The sequence below is a fragment of the Phyllostomus hastatus genome, unplaced genomic scaffold (genome assembly GCF_019186645.2).
Source record: "Phyllostomus hastatus isolate PE091 unplaced genomic scaffold, TTU_PhHast_1.1 phas_scaffold_46, whole genome shotgun sequence".
Taxonomy (NCBI): Eukaryota; Metazoa; Chordata; class Mammalia; order Chiroptera; family Phyllostomidae; genus Phyllostomus; species Phyllostomus hastatus.
The window spans coordinates 34,769,829-34,791,465 of record NW_025334032.1 but is presented as its reverse complement, the minus strand read 5'-3'; the positions used below and the strand labels follow the sequence as shown (position 1 = coordinate 34,791,465).

At 37.3% G+C, this 21,637-nt stretch overlaps 1 protein-coding gene across 14 annotated transcripts in view; it reads right to left on the bottom strand.

The window, feature by feature from the left end:
• The window catches only part of PCM1 (pericentriolar material 1), an 83,042-nt gene that overhangs the window by 51,819 nt on the left and 9,586 nt on the right, over window positions 1-21,637 (bottom strand). For 9 of the 14 annotated variants that reach the window (XM_045821741.1, XM_045821737.1, XM_045821746.1 and 6 more), the window contains exons 3-11: window positions 18,690-18,807; window positions 16,963-17,208; window positions 15,030-15,302; window positions 14,182-14,355; window positions 7,206-7,383; window positions 6,960-7,049; window positions 4,524-4,624; window positions 2,740-2,953; window positions 696-897 (exon numbers count right to left, since the gene is read on the bottom strand). In XM_045821741.1, the coding sequence (XP_045677697.1) occupies window positions 696-897; window positions 2,740-2,953; window positions 4,524-4,624; window positions 6,960-7,049; window positions 7,206-7,383; window positions 14,182-14,355; window positions 15,030-15,302; window positions 16,963-17,208; window positions 18,690-18,785 (1,574 nt within the window). In that variant the 5' untranslated portion in view covers window positions 18,786-18,807. The remainder of the gene's footprint in view (window positions 1-695; window positions 898-2,739; window positions 2,954-4,523; window positions 4,625-6,959; window positions 7,050-7,205; window positions 7,384-14,181; window positions 14,356-15,029; window positions 15,303-16,962; window positions 17,209-18,689; window positions 18,808-21,637) is intronic. The other 5 variants (XM_045821743.1, XM_045821749.1, XM_045821750.1 and 2 more) reach the window with 2 other exon arrangements.

Here is a 21,637-nt window from a genome sequence, read left to right as displayed (position 1 = left end):
TTAAGCAGGCATAAATGTTAACAGCTTAAAACACAATGTCAAAAATATTCCTAGGTTTCTTAATATCTATCAAAAATGAGGAGTACAAAATACTCAATTTGAATACTAGCTCTCAGGCAAATCAGGTATATAGGCATTACTGAGCATTTGTAGATGGTTCCTGATATAGACATATCATAACATACAGGGATCTATTAAGTTTATAATACATTTATAAAAAATGACAAAAGTTTAAGTTTTATTAAATGCCAGGAAGTACCCAATGTTTTTTAATCCTTAAAACATCTCTGTGAATGACTATATTATTATCCCTATTTTTTTAGATGAAGAAACAGAAGCTAAATGAAGGTAAGTTACTCATCCATGGGCATATAGCCTTGAGAGATACAATTTACAATTTCTGAGCTATCTGACTCTAAAGCCTGAGCTCTAAAACCATTTGATTATAGAAATCTTTGAACTCTAGTCCCACCATTTCTAATCCTGTATTTGGAAACAGAAATGCACTTGCTCACAGAAATCACCCGTATCGCAGTGTCACCTCGCTCTTGGACGGCCCAAAGATTGGACATGTGACACACAGACACCCTTCTACTACCATGTCACTTAAGAATGTTCAGCATGTTAAATAAACCCAGAGTTTATCCTATCATTCAACACTACTCTATTTAACAGTATTCGTAAAAGGGTTTTACTGGAGTTTTTCAGTTGGATTTAGGTGGCCTTCATTTTCATTGTCAGTCTGAGAAAGCAGAGGAGCTGCAGCGTAAGGACCCGCTGGCGCGAGGCTGTTGGGCTCTCCACTGGTGGCTGGTGCCGAGTACACAGGAGCAGAGGGGGTGGACGGGGTACCCCTTTGATCCACGCTCCTCTGCGCAGGGGCTGAAGGAGGCACGACTGCAAAAGGAACAACAGTTATCAAAAAGAATTACGGCATCAAACAACACAGTTTGCTTGGATGTAGAAAAATAAAAAGTAAAAATCACTGACATCTTAAATTCTGCATGAGGTTTAGAAACTTAAGGATATAACATCCAGACACTTATGCACATGTCCTTCAACCAAAGACAGTAAACACGGTAGAATAAAGACAACATGAGAATTGACAAGATATTGTACCTTTAAAAATAACTAGTGTTCCTTATTAAAGCCCTTGATAAACTCGCTTCTAGGTTAAGTTAAACGAGGCCACTGTGCATGACGGGCAGCACACCACCTACAAATCTGGACAGGGCAGGCCTAGCACAGCATGTCCCTAAGAGCGCTCCAAACCCACAATTCAGAGAAAGCCGTATCTGGTCTCCAAGCTGAAACTTTTCTTGTTCCAAGAGATAAAGGAAAATTGTTAAGGGTACCATGATACACCCATACCATGAAATACTACTTGGCAATAAAACTTTCTAATTAATGATGGCTAATTCCTCAGTAGTCCTTGAACTATATTTTTTAATTACTTTTCTGTTCACACACATCAGAGAATATCTTATGCCTTAAAAGACAATAAAGATTAAGAATGTTTGCACTTCTCTATCTCCTATTACTCTAAAACTATCGTGATTTCTCTCTTTCTCAGAGCAACACCATCATTATTTGTTGCCTAAAGTATCAACTGCTACAGCTAGTTTCCAGCAGTGTCTTCACCTTATTCTTGGACTGTTCCTTCTGCTGCTACTTTTCACACTGTTTTCCAGTGGGGAGAAAAATGATACTGTGGCATCATCAGTGGACTGAGTACTACTTTGTTTATGCAAATAAAACTGTTCACAAGGCCTTGAATACAACCTTCAAATTTTAAGGTTTTCTTAGTTGTGTTAATCCATTTGGGAAGGATGTGTTGGGATTATACTCTAGAGGAGACTGGCAGAGGTTGGGAAAGAAAGGAGTATGTTTCAGTGCAGAAATAGTTAAGGTGCTTTTGGAGGTGGCAGAAAAGTAGAAGATGGGTGAAGAACAAAAAACAGGGACTCTGGAAATGTTTCCATTCCTTGTTTTTTCTTTAATAAGAAAGCAGTCAAAATGTCGAAGAACAATGACCAGCTGAGGCTGACTCCACTGCCAATGCTACAGCTCCTACGGCTAACTGGGTAGAAGGCAGGGATCAGGTGTGAAGATAGCAGGTGAGAACTAGTAAATAGATCTTAACTGGAGAGAGGCAAGTAAAACATCAGCAGAGCTGTAAAGAGTTTCTATTGTATAACTTGGAGGATTACTGGCTTTCCCATTCCCACATGAGGTGATGATTTACACGTTCTTTAAATGAATGTGAGTTACAGAATTTCTACACTAAACCATATGTACTATATAAAGTTTTTTCAACCTCGCTTTTTTGTATAAAAGCTTTCATAGTTTTTAAATATAAGTATTAATTTGGCTAAGTTTTTCTTTAAGGGAAAATTTTGAATGTGTTAAAAAATGTAGCATTATTATGTCTAATTGCCTTCTCGTTTACTTTTCCCTTATTTAAATCCTACCAATTTTCCAGACCCAACTTTATCCTTCCCCTTTTCTAAATTATAGAACAGACCTTCTATCTGTTTGGTTTGGCTTTTATCAAACTCTGCCTTGTTACTAAAAAGCTTTCCACATGTGAGTTCTAGCTCCCCACAAACAGTATCATTTTCTTCAGGAACTAAGTGTTCAGTCACTCACCAAACATTTACTAAGTAACTACCACCAATATGTGCCACAGCGATGCCTGTGTGTCCTCTGCCTAACACCACTAGGGCCAGATTTACTTACATGAGTTGTTCAGATGCTGATCCCGAAGTGTATGAAGTTCTCCAAGCAGTTTGTCCATTTTTTGCTTCTTTTCCTGTAACACTCTCATTTTGCTAAAAAGTTGGACTTTCTCATCAGGCAAATGTTCTGAAACTGATGGATTCCTGCTCTGGGAAACCTCTCTAGTCAATGAAAGGCTTTCTGCCTGTCTTCTATTATCTGGAACAGCTGGAGGCTTATAAAAAATAAAAGAAGAAAAATAAAGACTAAGGTAATTTAAGGTGGCATTCTCATTTTCAAATTACATAAAAATTCTTCCCAAGAGATAAACACTTGCCTTGACTGCACTGGTGGGTAAACACATGCCTTTCCCATTCCTAACCTGCACCCTGCTCCCTGACGTGCCGCTCTAACACATGCAGACACATCAACCACACAGAGGTCTTGGATTCACTGACTATTATTTATTATCTGGATCTAAATTCAGTGATCTGAGTTAATCAAGCAGGGCCACATTTCATACAAAATAAGCTTTCAAAAAAATAATCCTTCAAAAATACCATTCTCTCTTGCCACTTTTTTAGAACCACCACCATAAACTTAAATTTCTTAACCTATCAGCTTTTCCAACCACTTTTCTATGTTTCTCTATTTAAAAAGCAATTATGAAACATTTAAAATCTACCAAGTCTTAGAAAATCACATGATGAACAAAGACTACTGAGCTCAGTCAAATTTTAACATTTTGCCATATTTGTATCAATTTTTAAGAGAAATATAGTTATGGCTCTATACATTCCAATCCCCAATCCCATTACTGTCTCCAGAGAGAACCACAATCTAAAATTAGATAGCTACTATTCTTATACATGCTTTTCTTTTGTAACGCCTATGTGTGCACCCATGAAAAATATACATTCTTTACACATTTTAAAACATAAGCTACATGATTTCCTTCTTAAACTTGCATTTTCATTCCTCAGCTCTGGTTTAGCTACTATTACTGGTTATAGCATTTCACACTATGTATATAACTTATTAGGCCATTTTCCCTGGTCATGGACATTTAGATTGTTTCTGATTTTTACTATTAACACCACAATGCTGCTTGAGCATTCTTGTGCATATCTTCTTGAGAACACGTGAGAGTTTCTTAAGGTGGGGCATTGCAGAAAATATGTACTAGATACTCCTAAAAAAACTCCCCTAGGTGGTAGGGCCACATTCGTTTATTTTTGGTTGGTCAGCAGACAAGAGATACTGCACCTTCAATCATACTGATTTGCAGTGGAGAGGTATTAATTCACCCTTTCTTATTCAAGGCCCACAAATCGAAAATCTTGCATTTATATAATTACTTTAAAAGGTCAATGAATTATAAACTTATTAACTCTAAAAATAAACATAAGAATTTTCTTAAAATCATTGGTAAAATATTACAGGGACAATGATTCAAACACAGTCAGTTTTCACATTCTGACCATGAACCTTTGAAAGGGAAAGAGAATGTAGTATCCAGCAGCGTGCAAAGGAAAAATTTCACTAATCATTTCACTCCAAGGAGATTTCCCTCTAATTTAGTGTTTCTCAAAGGATAGTCCCCAGACCACCAGCACTGGAGAACACTGGGAGAAGCCCACCCCGAATGTACGCATCATAATTTTGGAGGTGAGGAGAATCCCACCAACCAGAAATCCTTATTTTTTTTAACAATCATATCAGGTCATACTTATGCTCAGTGAAGTTTTACCACCACTGTTTTAACCAATGTGACTTTAAACTCAAGTATACTAAAAAACTGTTACCTGAGAATCACGAAGCTGATTATGAAAACGCTGAATTAAATCATTCAATTCTTCATTTAGTTCAGATGTGATACTGACTCCAGATAGGCTACCTGTAGTTTCTATTACAAACGGAAAGAAAATTAACAACTATTCATTAAAGCAGATAAGTAAATATAGCACCTTAATTTCTGAGAAGCTAAAAATAAATTTTGGGGAAAAAAATTAAAAAACACTTCAACTAACATAATTTGAAACTAACCCTCAGATTTATCTATCAATCAATTTTATTTTTTCCATCTAATCCGAAAATAAGGAGAAACTGACAAAACTCTGAAACAGTGGTCCACCTTTTTCTGTCCCAACATTTGAAGAGGGAAACCATCACAACCCAAATTAGAACGGCACTGAATGGAGTGGGGACGAGGGTAGGTCTGTCAGTCTGGGTTGAGGAGGGGGCAAGGAGAGTTGCAGTCTGAGACAGAACAGCTGATTCTGTTCTACTAGATTCAACTGATTTGGGCTACTAGGGATTGAGGTCTCAGTCTCTACCTCCCCCAGCCCATCAGTGCTTTAGTTCAGAGGCAAGCAAACTTCTTCAAGATTCAGTTAGTAATAAATATGCTAGGCTTTGGAGAAATACAGTTTTGTTTCAACCACCCAACTTTGCCATTACAGGGTAAAAGCGCCCACAGACAACAGACAGAGGGGCAGGGCTGTGTTCCACCAAGCTTTACTGCAGACAGTGGACCAAACCCAGCTGGCCCCCGTGTGCAGAGCCCTGCAGCAGAACACGTCATTTCCCGAAGCAATGCCTGCGATACGCGGCATACTAAAAGTCCGTAGTCTCTCTCTTCTGGAGGCAGTATCATGACAACAATTTGAATCCAGTTACAGGCCTACTACCCAGCACCACCCCCACCCCCCGCTTATCCTCTCCAGTTCTAGAAGAGACATTGCCTATAAATTGTTTCTGCTTTAAAGGAAAACACTAGCTTTTTCTACTGAGAAATTATAATTTCAGGCCTGGAAAGAATCCCACATATCTAGTCCAAACTCTTTTAAAAAGAAGGAAATGACAGTCTAGATAACACACAACTTTCTAGTTAAACGACGAAAGCAGCACTCTTTCCCATAACATTTCCCATAATTATGATAATTATGTTGCCGCTAACATACCAGCAGATTAAATACAATTGTTTTTTCATTAGCATTCCTCTACAAAAATCTCATAAATACAAGAGAAAATCTTTCTTAAAATTACTAATCTAAAATTCTTTTTGAAATAGTTTATAAACTAAAACTTATTTATTCTACTCCTGGTCCCTGCCTCACCACAGTACATATTTTTCTATTAAAAAAAAGAGATTATCTACTTACTTAAAAATAGAAGTTCATATTCACAAATAGAGGACTATTGACCTAAAACTCAAGAGATGGGATACTACTAAAATGCCATATAAGCCCAGGCAAGCCACAAACACCGTGTTAAGAGTCTCTTTTCTATAAAATAGTAACAGTAGCAGCTTTGGTGACTAACGTACAATTTTGTGAAAGTCAAATGAAATGATGTAAATTTAAGTATTTGAAATAACATAATTATCACAGGGAAGTCTCTGAAATCTGACACTCCAAACTTAAAATTTAATACTTAAAAGGTTAGTCATTAACCAAACTAGTACTGGTCCCTGGAAAAATATTTTTTCCTAAATATAAAACCTAATGATACTTTAAATTTTACAAGGTAAAAGTGGAGACGAAAATCCTGTAATTATTAACAACAGTGACTATATAATTATTACAAAAGAGTAAGTTATTTGCAAGTCATAAAGTTCCTAGTGAAAATGAAAAACTAAACGCTGCTCAGCGGCCACCAGAGGGCTGAGCTGGGGCGGGTGCGGGCGCAGGACAGAGTGCGCGCCAACAAGGGGACTTCGGGGAGGGCCCACGGTGGAGAGCCCCAGGAGATAAATCATCACTAGACTAGGAAGACAGACGACTAGAAAATACACCTTAGTTTTACTGAGTTCTAATAAGCAACAATTTGTTTTTAACATAATGAAAGATTAAACACCTAGTTTGAAGGAGTTGAAACAAATTAAACTCAATACTAAAGAATTCAATTAAATTTCCACCTAAATTTTATAGGGCTATGAGGGAAGGAAGAAAAAAGAACACTGGTGAGCCTCAGGAAGCCCGCACAGGATATAAGTATAGTCCAAAGGAACTACTGTACACAACTGGATACCTAACTGAAGTAAGAGAAATACTTAACTGCAGGAGCTAAAGAAGCTCTACGAAGCTAATCACTGTCTCACGTAAGGTTTTAACCCTTCCCTGGGAGGCAAGCAAAGCACAGCAGTCCTACTTAAATCAAATATAAAAGGTGGGAAATAAAAGCATCAACAGCACTATCAGTCCAAGGTACAAAAACAGACTACAGCCTGCCCCCTTTACCTCTTAAGGGTACTCTCTGATGCAAAGGAGAGCGATCTGGCTGTCTGCACGGTACAGTATGATGGCCAGGAGTTGTCCCTGCAATCTTTTCTGCATAACCAGAGAAAAGCACAGGACAGGGTAAGCCTTGTATGTAGGTTTCTGCACTAGTCAACAATCAAGATCTGACTATATAATAACTGGCATCCACCTTGCAACAGCATTAAGCCCTGCTTACAAAAAGAGCGTTCTAAGACTGTGGCATACCAGAGTCGTCCATCACGGCAATAGCTTGCTCTGCTTTATGCTGCAGAGCAAGGAGGGCAGCTTGTCTTCCCTGCAGCGCTCGCAGCTGTTCCTGCTGCTCTAACATCCTTTTTAATAAATCATGTTGTTTCTTCAAATTTTCCATCTCTTCCATAGGCTCCTGCTGAGGATCTCTGGCCTGGAAAATAAGGCCAACAATACTTACATCTATTAAAATTCATGTTTCAATTTCAACTACCCTCAGCAAAGTACATACATAGATAACAACTTAGTATTAAATGTATCACCCTAGACACAGCTTTCGTAGACGTGAGGAAAAAAGAATAATATAGAAACACAGAGAGAGCCCGCCGTATTAAGAGTCAGGTAATTTCATAGTAAAGACTATAAGCAATGGCTTAGCATAAAGTGGAATTAACAAAAGGAAAGCAAAGAAAAAGGCATACCAAAGGGAAGATGGTAAAGCTAAGGGCAAAAGGAGCTACAAACACATATACATACACAAGCAAATGAGAGATCCAGGCCTTACAGAAGAGGAAGAGCGAATCATACCAGCTTAAGGCCCAAAAGCATCCTTGAAAAAGTATCTCTGAAAAACACCACTACTAAGTGATGCTTAAAAAAATAACAATTTTTAAAATACATTTAAAATTTTAAAAACAATTTTGAAAATTGGTAATCTGATGTGAAAGACTCTAATGTACCTGTATCACATTATAGAAACAGTAAAACAGAAAATTTTATATTTTCTTATAAAAATTATCATTTTTCTTTTAAAATAAGTTCATTTAGAATACTCTGACCTTACCCACCCCCCCAAACCCTAGCATTTTGCCTAAAACTACAGGATCAGATTTTTTTAAAAACCAAGTTTTAAATTAAAAAAACACTAAGTTTTAAAAACTTAGAACTATCTAAAAGTAACCCAACAAGAAACAATAAAAGTTGATTAAGCAAAAAGACAAACTTAAATAAATTACACCTGAAATACATAGCATAATATTTTCCATCATTAATTTGCCATTTAAAAAATCTTATACTTTAAGACTTTAATGATTTTACCTAATATTTACATAAAATATTTAACTCAGAAATGTGTATTTCATTTTTTCCTGTCAAAATTCATCTTTTAGTTCTGGCTTATTTCAACACTATTTATATCTCGAAAAAAATAATTTGAAGGAAGAAGGATAACTATCAATAGCTAACTTTCTCAGATTTGATCCAAAATAACTGCATCAATGTCAGTGGTAAAATGTAAAACCAGGCTCCAACAGGCACAGATCTCAATGGACTAAAAGAAATGTCACCAAACTGATATCAAACACTCCAACAAAGTAGCAATAGTAATTAATTAGGAGAAGAAACACTGCGCAATTGTAAGGTAAAATGTCATCCTGGGAAAAAGAGGATAACCTTTAAGAATGTATACAGCTCCACCTAATTTATAATTCTCTCATTTCTCAAAAATAGTTCAGACCTCCAGGTAACCTGAAAGCTATCTAATTTTAAAGAGTTTACTAAACAATTTAATATTATGCATTTTTTACCCTTTAAAAAGCAAAGTTTTTATAAGAACTTTAATCCTTGTTAGTCACATTGTAAAACTTTGATACTATAATTATAAATTCAGAATAATTTATTAAAGTAAACACAATTACCTTCAGATTTTTCACTAATCTAAAACCCAACAATTTTCAAAATTAGTGAGGTTTTATTACTGCACAATAACTTTTGCATCCATAAGAATAACATTTCAGAATAATACTTAGAAAGACTGAACTAAGGGCAGTAGGTGGGAACTACTATCAAATACAGGGGAAGGGAAGGTGAGAAAATGGAGATAAAAGTACCGAGGGGTAAGAACAGACCAAGAGAATAGTGCATGCATGGAACTGGGATCAAGAAGGAAGCCAGGCCTACATCTGCCCTTGAATACATGTTAAACTTTTGAGTCACTTTCAACAAACACATTTTCAGTTTACAGATTTAAAAAAATAACTTGGGCACTAAATCCTGAGTTACATACAGACAACAGTCCAATTTCAGAAAACCCTAAGTCTTCTCTATTCACCTGAGGTTCCTGCAATAATTCTTCATGGATCCCAAAACACACACACACACCCTCCCCACGTCAGTCACCCAAGGACATGCTTACTGATTTTCAGAGAAAGGGGAAGGGAAGGAAAAAGAGATGGAGAGAAACATTGATGTGAGAGAGAGAGAACTGTCAGTTGCCTCTCATACGCACCCTGACCAGGGACTGAACCAGCAGCCTAGGCATACTCCCTGACCAGGAATCAAACCTGCGACCATAAACCTTAGGTTTATGGGATGACTCTCCAATCAATAAGCCACATGGGCCTGGGCCCAAGTATATCTTTACAAGCTGAAAAGTACTTCAGATAATATGCAACTCCCATTTTTTTATGTGAAAGATGAGGCATTATAAACCCACAGAAGAAAAAGATATGATTGAACTAATAATATCACAGGGGAAGTCAGCTTCCTAGGTCCTAATGTAGTGTTTTTCACACCATACTATCTGCCCCAAAATTATGCACTTAAATAATTCTAAAGTCAGAAGTCTAAGTTACAATCTCTGAAGCAGTAGTCTGATTTGGGAGACAAACTTAGACATTCAATAACTAGAACTAATGAAAATAATAGCAAAAAAAAGGGTAAATGGTATTTTAAAAAGCTTATAAATGCTCTAAGAGCTGGAATTAAGTGCAGGGGGAAAGAGGAGCATGGGCAAACAATGAGGACTTGAGTATTTGAGAGGCTTGTTTAAAATGATGCAAAATGTCATCCTACCCATACAGTGTTCCATAAAATGGGCTGTGCCCTTATAGGCAGCTTGAGAATATTAATCATTACTTATTAAGCTGCAACTCACAAAACTGCTTTAAGCTCTGAATCTCAGTTAAGATCTCAACGTTTCCCCCTACTCCTCTAACAGAATACAACATTCTGATAGGGTGTTAAAGGAGAGAGTGAAGGTGGGGTATAGAGAGAATGACATTCTGCACAGCAGAATGGTGGCACTTTGGAACATTCCTAGGAAATAAAAATGATGTTATGAGCAAAGTACTGACAGAACAATCCTAGGATGGCCCTAAGAATCAAACAATTAAAGAGACTCAGAATAAACTCCAAGAAGCAAGTTCAAGAGAGAAAAATGTTCATTTACAAGGATGTTAATAAACTTAGAAACAAAAAAGAGGTTTTTAAGAGTAAATGTAAGCAGACTGACAGCTCTAGGAGGGTCGGGGGATGGAGGGGTAGAGCAAAAAAGAAAAAAAAACAAAGAACTCATGGACATGGACTCAGACAACCATGTGGCAACTGCAGTGGGGAGGGAGTGGATGGAGGTGGACCAGGGCATGGGGGGATCGATGGTAATGATAAAAGATACCATTAAGTAAATAAAGCAATGTAAGGTCTCAGGAAAAAAACTGGCAGATACTATGCTTTAGTAATTTAAGCATATTAAGTTCCATCTGTCACTGTTCAGAAGACTTAAAGAGCACAAGTTCCGAAGAGTATCTACTGTGTTTCACATTCACTTTCTCTTCTCCAACACCAGCAGTTTCAAAAATAAAACAGCCACTTTATTTACTTTTCTGTTAAATTGGGGCACCTTCTGCTTAAAACTTTACAGTAACATCACCAGAGCTGATTTCAAACTATATCCTCAAACTTTTGTGGGAGCCAGGGGGAGAATAAAAACCTAGAGGTTAAATTTTGCCATTTTTAGACACAAAAAATATAAAACATGTACCTAACAGAAAAGAAAGACTAATCCTAGGTAATAAGCTAGTAATAAAACATATAAAATCCATCTTATCTATACTCAGTTATTAAAATAATCCTTTATTCTTGCCAAATGGAGATGAGAACTTTTAGAAATGCCATTTACTCACACAGTTTAACTGGAACACAAATTGCTGTCTTTAAACCTTTCCTGAGTGCCTTTATATAAACCATAAAAAGTTAAGAAAAAACATTTAAAGGAAACATCAGATAAAAAAACTGCAAAAACATTAGCAAAGTCGAATGATTAAATATTTTTCTTATAAAAAAAAGTTTTGTTTCCAACAGGAACAAAGCTATAAACCAAAAGGCAACAGGCCCTGGCCAGGTGGCTCAGGTGAGCAGAGCATCATCCCCACACGCCCAGGTTGTGGGTTCCTTCTCTCATCAGGGCACATCCAGGAAGCAAGCAAGGAATGCATAAATTAAGTGAAACAACAAATCGATGTTTCTCTGTCTCACTCCCTCTCTCTTTCAAATCGATAAATTTTAAAAATATTTAATTTAAAAAGGCAACTAATGGTCAAGGCAAATGTTTTGTTATATTTGTGTTATGTCTTGAATTCTCAATAGCAAAAACTATTTATGTTTTGAGTTCTCGATAGCAAAAAAGGGAAATGGATCAAGTTTCAAGTCCTTTGTGACTGCAAATTCAAAACAAATGCCAAATTAATACATGGAGAGCCCTGGCTGGCGTAGCTCAGTGGATTGGGCGCAGGCTGTGAACCAAAGCATTGCAGGTTCAATTCCCGGTCAGGGCACATGCCTGGGTTGCAGGCCATGGCCCTCAGCAACCGCACATTGATGTGTTTCTCTCTCTCTCTCTCTCTCTCTCTCTCTCTCTCTCTCTCTCTCTCTCTCTCCCTCTCTAAAAATAAAATAAATAAAATCTTAAAAAAAAATACATGGAGAGAAGTATAGCAAGCAGAAAAAAGAAAAACATTAAAGGACAGCATTTTAACAGAGCAAATTACAGTACAACTAACCATATTAATAATATATATTTAAGAGTAACAGTAGTAACAGAAAAGCAAATAAAGAAGAGGAACTATGAACAAGAGAGTCACTCACTGACTTCCCGAGTTCATACGGTGATGTACACCTTTGAGAGAAACCCAAATTTTTGGCTACTTTCCCTCCTGGGCCCCAGTCCCCTGTCTTTCTGAGGAGTTTGTCACCTTTCCCTCCTGGACTCACAGCAACCTCAGTGTCTGAAACCTGTTCTTGTGAAGCTCAATTCCCTAGTTTGCCCTCAGTGCATGGCTAAACTCCCAGACTGAAAGATGCCTCCTTTATTAAATACTGTAGCATATTAATTTCTTAACACAAACTCTAGTTTAACACACAAGCCACTCATAAATAAAAAAAACTTTACCAGTCCATTAAAAAAAAAATCAATCCACCCTCCCCAAGTGTCAATAAACTTAAGACTTTTACACCTTTCTGTACACTAGTCTACTGCTCATTACAGTTATCTTATCCTAGGCAATTTTAAAGTTATACAACTGCTGAAGCACATTTTAACATTTATGCTGCTGTGTTATTAATCAACTTTCAAAATATGATTTTATGTTATGAAAAAAATTCTCTTTGGGGAACACTACAGATAAATTATAAGTAACCAAATATATCATTTCCAACTCCTCCACAATGGAATTCCTTTCCCCACGGGCCCCCAACCCTTCCACTTAAACTAGAATGAAATGTGAGGAAGAAATTATTCCCAGCACCACTATAAACAGAAAAACCATTCCCCCACAGTAGAACCTATCCTTTTGCAACTGTTACAATCAAGTCTCTGAGTATCTCCTGATGAAAATGCAGAAAACAAACAAACAAACAAACAAACCAAACCAACCTCAAATTGCCTCTTCAAATTAAGAAGGGCAGGAAAGACAAAGGAGGCAGATGGGAAACTACGCAGGTCAGTAGTAAAAGGAAACAAACCTTCAAACTCCCAATGCTGAGTGGTATTTAGAACATATCCCAGGAACAAAAGTATATGTACATCACACTTTACCAGTAACACGAAAGCTTTACTGATAAAGAAAAGCTTTGCTGGTAACAGGTTTTCAAGTTTACTAATGCACAGGTACAGGTGCATCTGTTAAAATAAAAACGCTTAAAAGCCAACTAGTTTCAAAGGACACTAATTTCTATGAAGCTTATTTTACAAATCTTTCCTCAAAATTCTGTAAATTCCTGATTATTTTTCAAAAGATGTATTTTGGCTCTATTCCCTAGTGGGCCTCAGTTCCCTGGCATTCTGAGGAGGTCTCTCACCTTTCCCTTTTAATAACCTCACTTTGCAGAGTCAGAAGTTAGTGTATTTTTCACACTGTGAATAAATCACAATGAAAATGCTACCTTGTCCCATTTTCATCTCAATTTTTCAGTCTTTTGATTTGCTCCAGTTTAGGCTAACCTGAGAAATAAAAACCCTAACAGCCTTCAAACGAGTCCTCAATGGCAAATAAACCTGGAGACTTCCAACGGACAACACGACAGGCACTGATTCTCCCCACTCACAGCTCTTATCTCCACGATGAATTTGAACTTTCCCAATGCTGTTCAAAAGGACTAAAGCTGTGCTAAATGAACAAACTAGAAAAACCATGCTTCTGTAAGCTGAAGATCAGAACGATTAGATTTTAAAATCAGCCGTTAAAACTATCTTTAATGTTAATAAAACTTTTAAACTTCCATGTTTAAAAATATATTCAGCATTAGCAATTTGAGGTTTCTTCCCTGAAATATGCTTTTCATTAAGGAATGCCTATAAAAATATAATCTTACAAAATGGCAGAAAAGTTTAAGCCTTCATTTCTAGCATCTGAATGACCAACAAGCTGCTTATGGGGGTCTCTGGGGCCTCAGCCTGCACCTCTGTAGTCAGGGATGGGCCCTCGGCTCCGGAACCAGGCCCCACAGCTGAGTCTGTAGTTCCAGCATCCTGCTCCTCCTCGTCTCTACCCTGAATTATTTTACTGGTATAAATCAGACAACTATTACAAAGAGCAGTAAAATGTTATAATGGATGGCACAGTTTTCTGGAAACACGTCAACTCGTCTGAGGTGGCATCAGAATGTCACAGTACATGTACATCAATAAACTACAAAAATAACTCAATACACATTATGTAAAAGGTCCAGAACTTACAAGGATCTTTTGGAGAACTTTCATGTATGACTTTTCCTGTTCTTTAAGGTGATCTATTAGATGAGTAAGGCGCTCGACATTAGCAGATCTTTCATTTTTCTCTACAAGATCCTCCCGCATGGAGCTAGCTTTGGTAATATAGTCACGAATCTGAACAAGCCTGCTTACAACCTGCTGGGGAGATTTTTTTTTAAAAAAGGGCATGAAAGTAAACAGTATGTAAAATCGAGCATAATTCATTCAACAGCAATAGTTTTTAAATTTCAGCTAAAATAACAAAATACTTCTAATTACTATGTACATTCATACATGCAAAACATCTGAATCAAATTTAGAATTTAATCAAAACTATCGGCAACACTAACAACTCCAATTACTGCTATGTTTTAAAATTTCAAAATTAGTGTTTACATTACCTGAAAATTTTTATTTACAGAACTGCACACCAAACTATTTATATAAATTTTGCTTATGTTATTTATATGTAAATTTAAAGTATTATAAATACCTTTGAAAGTACTTTTCAAAAGAATTATGTCACCATTTAAAAAAATTCTTACTACAATCTATTAATCACATTGCTCCCAACCCCCCGTACTAAAATTGGCAGTATCTGGCAGAAAAACAGTAGTGATTTACCTGAGTAATCATTTCTATAGTCATTTTAGGTTAAAAAAAAAAAGGGAAATTTATTTTCAATAAATCTGATAGATTGTCAAGTATGAAGGAGTATTTTAACTCTGCTTAACAAAAATTCCTGTATGCATAATCTAATACAATTTTTTAAATGTTAACATTTTATACTTGGAGGTTTGTGAAGGCAAAGGGCAAAAGAAACAAATTTTTACCATCTGGCTGCTCTCCATGGCAGGCTCTCCTCTCCCATCTTCTTCAGAGACTTGACAGTTTTGCAAAAGGTCGTTACTTAAAGCGGAAGCAAACAACTCTTTGCACTGCGCCGGCCCAGTCCCTTCTTTCTTCTGAGGACTGGGGGCGGCGTCTCTGCTCTTGTTAGTGTTGATCTGCATGGGCAAGCAGTTGAAGGGCTTGCGGTTCTCACCAAGCTGACGCTTGTTGTTAGCGGCTGTTGCTCTGCCTTGAGAGTCGCTTCCAATGCTTCTCTACATGGGAAAAAGAAACCAAATCCACAAAACGTTAGCCATCCAACAGTTCTAAAGAAATTTCAACGTTCTGAGCTTCACCATCAGATACCGATTCAGCTTGCAGTAACATATGAAACAGCTACAGATCTACAAAATTCTACTAAAACATCAAAATTTGATTGGTACAACCTATTCCTAATCTTGTCAAACTATTCAATTGAAGACTATAAGCAAGATTAGTCTACATAAAACACTAGGAATATAGACCATATTTATAACTCACAGTACTAGTCTTACATGTTCAGAGTTTTATATAGGCTTTGGCCCAGTGAATCAATGTTAATCAATACAAATATGAGCACGAAGATGAGTCTCTATGGAGCCCCGTATGAAAAAGTACTGGGCTCAGTGCTTGGCATGTGTGTTCAATAGTTAGTAAACAGATGACCAAAGGACAGACGACCATCACCGTACCAGACCTGATGTACCTTTATGCATATCTGGGAATCTGTTTATCTCTGTAAAGTACAGATGTAATATTAAAATATTAAGAGTTCATTATCATTTATAAGAAATGGAATATTATTCAGCTTAAAAAAAAATGGAAATCCTAACACACACTGCAACACGTTTGAACCTTGAGAACATTATGCTGAGAAAAATAAGCCAGTCACCGACAGATAAACATACACGAAGTTCATTCACACTGACCTCAACACCGCGGCACAAGTGGTTATACCTAGTACAAGACGAAGCCCCAAGAGAAGTCAGATTCAGAGACAGAAAGCAGAACAGGGACTGTCGGGAGGTGCGGGGAGGGGAGAGTGAGCAGTTGCTGTTTAATGGGAGCAGAGTTTCAGTTTTCCAAGACGAAGAGGGTTCTGTACCTGGGCGGTGGTGATGGTACCACACAAGGTGAATGTATGCAATGTCACTGAACTGAACTAAAAAAGGTGGAGATGGTTAAGTTTATGTTATGTGTATTTTACCACAATTTTTAAAAAGAGCAAAGCTCAGTAACTTTAGTTCATTATCATTTCTACTTCCTCTTCTAAACTTTATTTCACTGATTATATAAATACAAACCACAGTTTTATTCTAAACAAGTTTATCCAGCCAAAAATACAGTCAAAAATCAGTTCTTGAACATCTTGGTTCTCAAACAATTCCATCCAGTTGTTTCCATTGTCTAACAAAACTCTGGGTGTCGATTCTCTACCTGACAACCCTTTCATGCCGACACCTGTCTGATCAGTCATGTCTCTCAGGCAACAAACAAAGGAGACTCAGTTTTCAAACAAATCGCTTCTCAAACAGTTTTTCTGGAACACATTAAGTTCTAAAACCAACGTTCCACTGTATTCTAAACTTTTCCTTAATAGCGATCTGATTCAGTACTAACATGCAAAATTTAGTTTCATAATGAAATCATTTAAGTTAGTCATACAGTACAGTAACCAAGTCCAAAAAGACTCGTCCTTAGCAAGTTTAGAAATAAGGCTTTTTTGCCCTTCAAAGAACATAGTACCACCACTACCGATTAAAATTCTTTCCATATGCACAGATACTAAGAAAAAAACTAATAAACAGCTTGACTTTTTATTCTTAAGATAAATTATTTAATCTATTTTAATTCTTTTCCATAGCCATATACTGAGTTTTGAAACAATTCACTGACCTGATCTAAATCACTGAAGTTTATCCGCTGCTTAAGCTTCTCGAGCTCCGCCTGCTCCGGAACAGACATCTGGGTCACGTATCTGCTGTGCGGAAACGTGTGCGGAGTCTTCGTTCTTCGCCTTCCAACTCCTGGTGACGACTCCGGAGAAATGTCATTGGTTACCCGCTTGTCACTTTCTACACCAAACTTCTTCTTATTCTTTTCTGATGATCTATTTGCCTTCTTCTGTTGGCCACCCCAATCCTTTAAAACAGTAAAGGCAAGAAGAGTTAACACGGTCTCTGTCAAACCAGGAGAATAATTTGGTATACTTAAAAAAATTTGGTCCATCTTAGAAATGACAAAAACACTTTTCACATATATATGTAGTCTTTTCACATAAATATATAGTCATAAATATATTTACTATTACTAATCCATCTTCCCATTATGGCTAGTCTAAATTTCATAGGCTGTCCTTTAGAAAATACATTACTTTCCTTTTTACAGATCATTATCAGATACAAATGCCCAAACTCCAACTCTACAGTGAGTCTAAATACTTTCAAAAAAACATTTTTAAAAATGGTCCTTTACTATTTATAAACTGAATAGTGAAGTGAATCGCAGATACCTTTCCCGGCCTCCTTTCAAGTCAGTACGTATGAGAAAACAGACCTGAAATCAGCCTGGGCTCGGAAGCAGTGACTGTCTCTGAAGAAACGCTCCACTGCATGGCCCTGAGCAACGTACTGAACTCCCCACAGCCCGAGTTCCTTACTCTCTAAAACAGCGGCACCTTTAGAACACAACTAAACATGACATACATGAAACCATCCAGCACGGTGCCTAGTATGTGGTGAGCAATAAATACAACTTATTATTCTTAAAGACGACAATGTGTTACCTAAGATCTGATGACAAAAATGCTTCATGTTTTAACTAGAAAACATTTTTACCTACTAAGTTCCACCCATATAACCTAACTCATTCAACAAAAAGTCTACGAATTCCCACAGTATCTAGATTAGAAGAATCTTTTAGTTTTACGCTAGTAAAAACCTTTGGCATATTCTAATTTAAAAGAAAACTCCCTTCACTACAGACTGTCCCTTCACACCAGTCCACCCGTTGGTGCGCCTGCCCACCTCGGGGTCTACCTACCCCGCCCTGTCTGGCCTCAGATGACTGCACACAAGATGCACATCTACTCCAACATGGGAAATCATTACTTTAAAACTTCACACTGTGACTAAGAGACCACTGGTTGGTATTTAATTGCAGCTGTAACTGAAAACTTCGGAAAGAAAGGGCAGCTACAGTGCCCCATGTGGACCAGAGAAGAGAGAAAGCTGGTTGGTGAGGATACAGTTGTGTTACTCGGGGACTCGGAAGGAGAGTAAGGGAAGTGAAAACGTAATTCTTGACAACTCTGTAGTTCCTTCTCTGTCCCTTCCTAAAACCCAACCTTATTTCTTTACGTTGTTTTCCATAAAACAGCTTTATATCCTTATAAAAAAACTTCCTCTTTGGCTTAAGCTAACTCAAGTCGATACCCTCTCACCTGCAAACAAAAATATCTTCACTAACATAACAAATAGCCCAGCATCATTTAATATCTTGACCAGCCAAAAAAAATGTGTTTGTTTTACAAAGTTTCAGTGAACTAGACTTAGCTAAGTCACGGGAAAGGTGCATTTCAACTGCTGGCAGTCAATGACAAACCACCAGTAAAAGCATCATACCATGTTGTTGAGTCGGTCATCAACACTCTCATTGCTCCAGTTGGGGGAATCCTGATCATTCATGCCTTCTTCAAAAGGACCTCCTCCTGCGGCCATACTGGCTTTAACAATTAATTTTCTGTAAAACAAGTAAAAGCTAACCTTTTAGGCATATAAAAACACACTCTAGCAATATGAAAGAATCTCGGAAAAGCTGATTTCATAAAATAAAAAGAGCCCCTGCCCAACCACACACGAACACTGATTTAGCTGTTGTAGGCCTATCATGACTAGCATGAGTTCAACTGCTGGGGTGATGGGGAGGGGAAGGAAAACCTCTGAATAGCCATTATGCATGCCGGCATGCAAGCTTTAAGGTTATTTAATTTATTCAACGAAGTCCTAAAAGGTCATGAGGGAGGAAAAAGTTATTAATAGCTAGAACCAAAAGTGCTCTTAGAAAAGAAACTAATACCTCCCAAAGACCGGGGCATTTGTTTTGTGTCAAAGATTCAGGGGGCAGAACTGCTCCGCATGGAACATGGAGAAAGGCTTCGTGTCAGTAACAAAGAAGGTAATGGTGAGCAAGATGAGAACACAGGCAGGAAGAAGGACTAGATGGGTGAATGGCCGATAAAAGTCGAGAATACAGTGGCTAAAACACTTTCAAAATACTGCTGCCTGCTGCCCTATTGTACTGCTGGGGATTTTGTGAAAATAAGGGAAGGCAGTGAATTTCTTAACTGGATCAAAGAGATGAGAAGCAGGAGCAGCAATGGTAAAAGCAAAGGTTTAAGAGCAGAGAGTACCATGAAAATAAGACTTCTACATGTCCTGTGGAGGACTTCGGATTTCCACTGGGTAGGAACTGCAGGAGTTAGAGAGGGGGGCTGAGTGAAAGAGGAGATGGTGGGACAACTTTACAATTCAAGGCCAGAAAAGGCTATTAGACATCAGGGTTGTAATAGGTTTCTCATTTTACAAACACTAACAATCAAAGGAGTTAGGTAATTTTGCCAAGGTCATTCAGCTGAAAATGTCAAGGATGAATATAAATCCCAGGTGCTTTTACTCTAAGATCCTAACTTATCCCATTCATCACCAGAGCACAATGTTAAAAGGATTATCATCCATGACAAAGTAGGATTTATCTCATAGACAGTTTAATGTTAGGATATCTATCAGAATAATGTATTAAGAGATTACAGAGCAAGTTAAATTTTATCATCTCAAAATAAAAAGGGATCTGATAGAATCCAATCCTTCAAATTTTAAAAACTCTTACAAGTACAAATATACTGACACTGCTTCATAAGTATATATATTTTTTTTCTAGTGTTTTCTTCCAATGAACATATGAGGTCTCTCTAAAAGGTATACAGCCATGTAGTATGAAAAAGAGACATTTATTGAAGAAGATATACAAGATACAAGATACAATGCACACAGGACAATGACGCCTCAGTCCCCTTCAAAGTAGGCAACCTGGGACCTCACACAGTTCTCCCCATCACCATCAGCTGCCAGGTCGTATTTTCCTGACTCTCACTGATGGTCTGAAATCTCTTCCCTTCAAAGGTGATTTTAGTTTTTGGGAAAAGCCAGAAGTTGAAGGGCGCCAAATGTGGGGTGTGGGGAGGGCTGAGTCACTTGGGTGATGTGATGTTATGCATGACCTAGCACCCTGTCATGACCAAGTTGCCAATCACCAGCTGCCCATAGCTGCGGCCTTCTGAATCATCCCAATAGCTTCTACAGAGGAATGCTCAAGCTTAAGATGAAATCTGATGCAGATTGGTTGTTCTACTGGCTCAGTCATTTTGAATGTGACAGCCACACGGTACACATGCTCACTTAACGGCATCTACTACCCCCACTGACTAGTACGGTGAAGGGGTCACGGTTCACGCATGCACATTCCAGTTCACTCGCCTTGGCTGCCAGGTTACACCAATGTCATGCAAACCATTTGTTATAGTAACAATGGCTGGACTTTTTCGGGACAGGCCTCATATATTACTTTAATAAATTCTACAGAGTTGAAAAAAGTACATTTTAAACCAATAGGCAATGATTTTCAAATAAGACATGAAGGCCATTCCTATTAACCCTGCAGCGGCCGCACTTCAGAACGGTGCGTGAGAGGTCATCGACCACTGTCATCCACATAACCACTCAAGGGTTAAAATACAGACCAAAACAAGAATGACACATGGCAGTTATTTAGCATTGCTTTGGAAGTTCTAAAGAACAGAAAAATAAGGAACAAACATTAATATTATAAAGAGAGAAGGTATTTTTAAAGAATATGCATTATAAAACCTTCAAAACTTAAAATGATCACCAATAACCTCTCAGAAAATATACTGGAGAAAAATGATGCCACTGACACTAGTGACAGAAAGAACGAAATATCTAGGAATAAAATTTGCCCTGTGTGGGGAAGCACCATTCAACTCCAGAAAACAACAGAAGAGAAAATTTTAATAAGTAGAAAAACAAACTATCTTCCCTGGTGGGACAACAAATGTTATAAAACATACCATTTTTCCTAAATGTTTAGCCTTAATAAAACTGCATGAAAACTCCCACTGTAATTCTCCTTGGAATTTAACAAAACAAGTAACAATAAACAAGCCACACAAAAAAATTTTACTGTCTAAAATATAAAAGTAAGAGAAGCAATAGACATAGGAGAGTAAAAAACTAGTCCCAAGGTAATTCTACTACACTGAGTGCCTATATGGTTAAATTAGTACCATAGGATTTTCTAAAAAGAAAATCCTTGAATATTCAAAATTTAAAAAAAAGTAATAAAAAAATTAATTACAGCTAAATCTGTATGTTGGTATTTACTATATATAAGCCAAGCACCATGCTGAATATTTTATGTGCCTTTTATCACTTAATCCTCACAAGAATTCTGTGATGCAGGATTATTCAATTGATGAGACAATTTGGTAACAATT